General features: G+C 35.8%; 2 protein-coding genes across 2 annotated transcripts in view; both read left to right on the top strand.

The window, feature by feature from the left end:
* LOC105140520 (uncharacterized protein At1g10890-like) overlaps window positions 1-903 on the top strand; it is a 3,351-nt gene extending 2,448 nt beyond the window's left edge. Inside the window, exon 4 of the mRNA XM_011047389.1 lies at window positions 408-903. Within this exon, the coding sequence (XP_011045691.1) occupies window positions 408-671 (264 nt within the window). The 3' untranslated portion in view covers window positions 672-903. The remainder of the gene's footprint in view (window positions 1-407) is intronic.
* Window positions 904-3,751: 2,848 nt separating this feature from the next.
* On the top strand, window positions 3,752-5,576 carry LOC105140521 (aspartic proteinase nepenthesin-1-like). The gene has a single exon (XM_011047390.1). It carries the CDS (start codon window positions 4,147-4,149, stop codon window positions 5,464-5,466), a length of 1,320 nt encoding a protein of 439 aa, XP_011045692.1. The 5' UTR covers window positions 3,752-4,146; the 3' UTR covers window positions 5,467-5,576.
* Window positions 5,577-5,867: the final 291 nt, after the last annotated feature.

Here is a 5,867-nt window from a genome sequence, read left to right on the forward strand (position 1 = left end):
CTGAACCGTGAACCTAGATAAGTATTTGAGTTGGTCCCTCCTAAAGTTAGTTTTCCCCAGCTCTATTTCTTCTGCTCTTCTACCCACTTACATTAACCATCTTAGATATGGATTTACCTGGTCTGTCTGTCATATGTAAGCGGACTGCACCACAGTTAATTTTTTCAATTTGTATCAGTTCCCTTTTCTTCTGTGCCTAACAGTGTACCATTCAATATCTATTTTGATCAACGTTTATTGCTGAAAGCATATGAATAAGCTTTTCTTTTATTTTCTATCTATCTATCTTTCTTTCTTTTTTAAAGAAACTAGAAGTATCAGAAATTTGTTGCTCCCTAAAACCAGTTCATTAGAGGTTTCTGTCATTTTGGCCTCGTGCACATTTTGACATGAATATGACCACTCAGGAACAAGCTCGAAAAGAAAGAGAAGAGCTGGATAAGATGCTGGAAGAGAATAGGAGGAGAGTGGAAGAAGCACAGAGAAGAGAAGCCTTGGAGCAACAAAGGAAAGAGGAGGAACGATTTCGTGAGTTAGAGCTGATCCAAAGACAAAAGGAAGAGGCTGCTTGGAGGAAAAAGCTGGAAGACGAAGAAGAACATGCAAACCAGATGAAACTGTTGGGTAAGAATAAATCTCGACAGAAGCAAACTTTTGGAATTGGTTTATGACAACAGTTAATTGCCTGTATGTTGTATCCAAGTAAGTAGGAAGTGATGACTAGAGTTTTGACAGAGAATTGAAGGTAGGTTGTCGCTAAGGTATTGGAAATTTGGAATTGGCTTTATTTTGCTTATTTTATTCCCCTTTCCTCTTTAGTGATATAACACCGACTTTTATTGATGTTCTATTTCACTGGATCAAATATCTATAATCCCAGGAACTGCAGCAGTCTTTGTTGAATGTCGTCAATCATGCTTACAATTAACCTTGCGCTGAAAATTGACACCTCGGTCGTTAATTTAACTATAAATGGTCATGAATTATCTCAAACACTGGAATTATTGTTTTGGTTCTGCCTCAACAGCGCTCAAGAAGACAACAAGCAAAGAAAAACATAATTGTTGCCGAAAAGGGATGTCATCGTAAGAATTCTAATTAGTATTTTTTTGTGGAAATGTTTTTCTCTAATGTGATGTACTGTACTTTGTACTTTAATTAGCTTAGAAAACCAACATTTACAAGGAAAATCAGAATCTCAAGTTCAAATAGAAAAGAAAATATAAAATTCAAAATTAAACTACAAATCTCAAAATAAAACAGAAATATATTGAAATTGACTCAAATAGAATCATCTGGGTTTAATTTGAGGGTTTTCTTAACCTACAAACTCAAATAGAATTGATTTTGTAGAATTATTTTGCAAAATTTGAGTCTATTTTAATGGTTGAATTTAAAGTTATGTGTTTTCGTTCTTATTAAACTATTTGTTTGGTGTGAACAAGCCTCTTTTTAGGCTTTGGTTTGTCCTATCAGTTTAATGAATATGCTAGATTTTCTGCATGATCCACTAGCAACATATTCACAGCTAGTTTATAAATGAGTATGCTAGATTTTCTGCATAATCCACTAGTAATATATCCACAACTAGCGATTCAGAACTATCATATTCTTTATACTCACCTGCATAGATTGTCCTACACATTTCAGCTAAAAATTCTCCCTTACCCGCAAGTTTTTTACAAATTTTTATATTTTAACTGAAACTGATCTTACCATAAAAAAATATGGAACTGTTGGCTGTCTTTCTCATCTCTTAAGATTTGCTTTGGTTGCGGTTATATCATCATACAAATTGCCATGAGATTTTTGCAACTTAGAGAGTCTTCGAACATCAAATGTCTGCTTACTCAAGCTTCTATATTCCTTGATCAAAGTATAAGATGCTAAAAGCTGCAAGGCTTACCCCATACATGACTTTCATGTATTAGAAACTTTGTATAGTAGGTCAAATGTCTATTCTTTTCTTTTTGATCAGCAAATTCTCTTTACATTCCTTAGGGAGTGTCTGAATGAGGGTTGAGTATGAGGTATCTTCACTCAAATTCCTTCCTTTGACCCAACTGAAATGCTTCATCCTGCTAAGAGCAGGGGTCGGGAGAAAAGCTTGCGAAACCTTGTACTGAAAGGAAAGCCACCCAAAACACACGCACTGTAATAGAGTTTTTTATTTTTTCCAGAGCTTTTCGAATTAATCAGCTGAGTCCATCCTATTAATAGATGATACTAGTACAATTCAAATCAATTCAAATGAAAGGGTCAAATTGAAAGAAAAAGAAGTTAAATGGCTGGATTTCTTTTTTAAAGGACCCAAAAAAAGGAAAGCAGTGGACAAATTCACAATGCTCTCTCTCTTAATCCACTTGGAGGCCTTTCCGGGTTTTTTTTAATTAATTATTTGCGAAAACTAATTTATGACGCATGCTTTTTTGGATGTATAACGTGCTCCTACCCTTTCCCTCTCCAACACAAATGTCTATACCATTTTTTGCAAAGGAGGAAAGTTTTTTTTTTTTTTCAATAAAAAAGCGAGATGTTAAATTTAAGGGCTCTGCTGTTTAGACCTTGCTCACATTCCTCCAACTCAATTTCTAAGTTAGGTTCGGAGATGAGTTCAAGAAAGTGATGTTTTCTTTTCCTCAAAGGACAATTGCTTATATAATGATTCATGAACAATTCACATTGTCCCATCATAATATGAGATCTTCTCGTATTTGAGAATAACATGATAGGTTATACCTCGTATTGTCTCAATTTCTTTAAGGTCAAATGCCAAGATTATCCGATAATCAAGGGGAAAAAATCATGAATTGTTCTATTTTCCTATAAATATAACAAGATCATGACAATTATATATATATATGTGTGTGTGTGTGTAATGAAAGATATCACTCTAGACTAAATTAACATTACTAGTTGTATTATTCCAGGTATTCAAGTAGTAACTATAAGATATACACAACGTAAGAGAGACTGATACAAAGAAAAAACAAGAAACATGAGGAAAAAAAATTAAAAGATCTTTTTTTAATGAAAAAAATATTTTTTTATCACTTTTAAGTGGAACATGATATGATTTTCTCTTTTTTTTGTGTTTATTTTTCTCATATGTTGTAAATAATCAATAATTATAATTTGAATATCATAAAATTATGTATTATTTGTACGAAGAGAGCATACTAATCCATAACATTATTCAGTATCAATATTTAACTCTTAATGTCAAAGCCAAAAAGGTTAACTTGCTTTTTTTTGGTGAATGGGGCAATTTTTCTAACCAAAAAGAGAAAAAATATGAAGAAAGATGTGTAAAAGCACAGATGGGATCTGCCATAATAGAACCATCAAACCAACTTTGTTCCATCAATACCTAATTATAATTAGTAAACCAGTTAGCTCACCAAACTTGAACACAATTCTTCTACTTCTCTGTAAACATATTGCACTAGATAGAAAGAAGCAAAGAGAATCAATGAATTAAAATCTGTGGAAATTAAAAGAACAAAGAATTTTCCAATTTAAGGAGGAAAAAATCCTTATGGTCTGTCTATTTTGCAATATTTACACCATTCAATCAAGTTGTAGATCTCATGCAACAAGTTAATGATTCTAGACTTAACTACAATTGGTGAAAGCAAATGAATACAAGTATTATGATATACTCATCAAATGGCAGGGAAGTCCAAAAAATAAAATTATTCCGGTTATTAAACTCGGCCCTACTTGTTAAGTTTTTTAAAGATCAATATGGATCGATCGACCTGGTTTGTAAATTACTTGCAAGGCATTGAGATATTGTCGTCCTTCTTTCTCAAAATGGTTGTAGCAAACATGTGAGTTCAGTCTCATTTTTCCCAACCACCACTCATGACTCGGCCTTTGGTTTCACTCTCATGACCGATGATATCTCAACCCTCACTACAAGTTCAAATGTCTTGGTTTCCACTTTAAACCATCTTCAATGATCTCCTGTAATATCTCCTAGTCTTCTTCACACATGCCTCCTCCATTTTGTTCTCCTTTTTTGTAGAGTCCAAAGTCCATCATGCAAGACCATTTCTTCCCTGGCTAACCTATATAATTAACCTTCACTAACCCGTCCATCTTTTCTCTCCAACAAACATTTTCTTCTTGAGTTATTCGATCATGGCTAGCATGACTTCTTTGTGTTTTGTTTTGGCGTTGGCAATGTTTACCATATTTTTTTCTCCCGCATTTTCTACGTCACGGCGAGCTTTAGAACATCCAGAGATGCAAAAGGGCTTTCGTGTTAGGCTGAAACATGTTGATTCAGGTAAGAACTTGACGAAACTTGAGCGTATTCGACACGGGGTTAAGCGTGGAAGAAACAGGTTGCAAAGGCTCAAAACAATGGCCTTGGTAGCATCTTCAAGTTCTGAGATTGAAGCTCCAGTTCTTCCAGGGAATGGTGAGTTCTTGATGAAGCTAGCGATTGGAACGCCGCCGGAGACATACTCTGCCATCTTGGACACTGGTAGTGATTTGATATGGACTCAGTGCAAGCCTTGTACACAGTGTTTTCATCAATCGACCCCTATTTTCGATCCGAAAAAGTCCTCTTCTTTCTCTAAGCTATCATGTTCTAGCCAATTATGTGAAGCACTACCCCAGTCCAGTTGCAGCAATGGCTGTGAATACCTGTATAGTTATGGCGATTATTCTTCAACACAAGGGATTCTGGCAAGCGAAACTCTAACATTTGGCAAGGCTTCGGTTCCTAATGTTGCATTTGGTTGTGGAGCAAATAATGAAGGAAGTGGATTCAGCCAAGGTGCTGGCCTAGTGGGGCTTGGCCGTGGACCCTTGTCATTGGTTTCTCAACTCAAGGAGCCCAAGTTCTCTTATTGCTTAACCAGTGTTGATGACGCAAAAACCAGCACGCTATTGATGGGATCTCTAGCTAGTGTGAATGCATCAAGTAGCGCTATCAAAACCACCCCTTTAATCCGTAGCCCAGCACATCCATCTTTTTACTATCTTTCTCTTGAAGGAATATCGGTGGGTGACACTCGCTTACCGATCAAGAAATCCACCTTTTCACTCCAAGACGATGGAAGTGGTGGCCTAATTATTGACTCTGGCACTACAATAACCTATTTAGAAGAACGTGCTTTTAACTTGGTAGCCAAAGAGTTCACATCTCAGATTAATCTTCCTGTCGATAGTTCTGGCTCGACAGGGCTAGACGTTTGCTTTACATTGCCATCAGGCTCGACTAATATAGAGGTGCCCAAGTTGGTATTCCACTTTGATGGAGCAGACTTGGAATTGCCGGCCGAAAACTACATGATAGGTGATTCAAGCATGGGAGTTGCTTGCTTGGCTATGGGGAGTTCAAGTGGCATGTCTATTTTTGGCAATGTTCAGCAGCAAAACATGTTGGTGCTCCATGATCTTGAGAAGGAAACTTTATCATTCCTTCCTACACAATGTGATCTGCTTTGAGCTTGTGTAGTACTTAGGTTATTTCTTTGTGTGCTTGTTTGTGTGATTTTACAGAAATTTGCTAAATTTATTAGATGATCTGATTCAATAAAATCAATATTTTCCATCAAGGTTCCTAGTGTGCACATTTTCTAGGCCAGCACCTTGACTAAACCTTCTCTTCCTCCTTATTTCGTTACACTTGAGATGCTACATTTTCAGCTCAGCAAGCCATCATAGGTTATATCAGGAATAAATAAATAAATAAATAAAAGGAAGCTAGCTAACACACACTACCAAAAAATTAATAAATACAAACAAATACACTAATAGAATATTTGTCGGTAGATTGTGGTGGATATTTCTGACTGAATATACCCTCACAGTATCTATTGGTAAACAATAATAAAAAATTCTCTCCT

This window comes from Populus euphratica, unplaced genomic scaffold (assembly GCF_000495115.2).
Source record: "Populus euphratica unplaced genomic scaffold, PopEup_1.0 scaffold107.1, whole genome shotgun sequence".
NCBI classification, from domain to species: domain Eukaryota; kingdom Viridiplantae; phylum Streptophyta; class Magnoliopsida; order Malpighiales; family Salicaceae; genus Populus; species Populus euphratica.

Coding starts and splice junctions, on each gene's coding strand:
- LOC105140521 (XM_011047390.1), top strand. CDS start 4,147: ATGGCTAGCATGACTTCTTTGTGTTTTGTTTTGGCGTTGGCAATGTTT.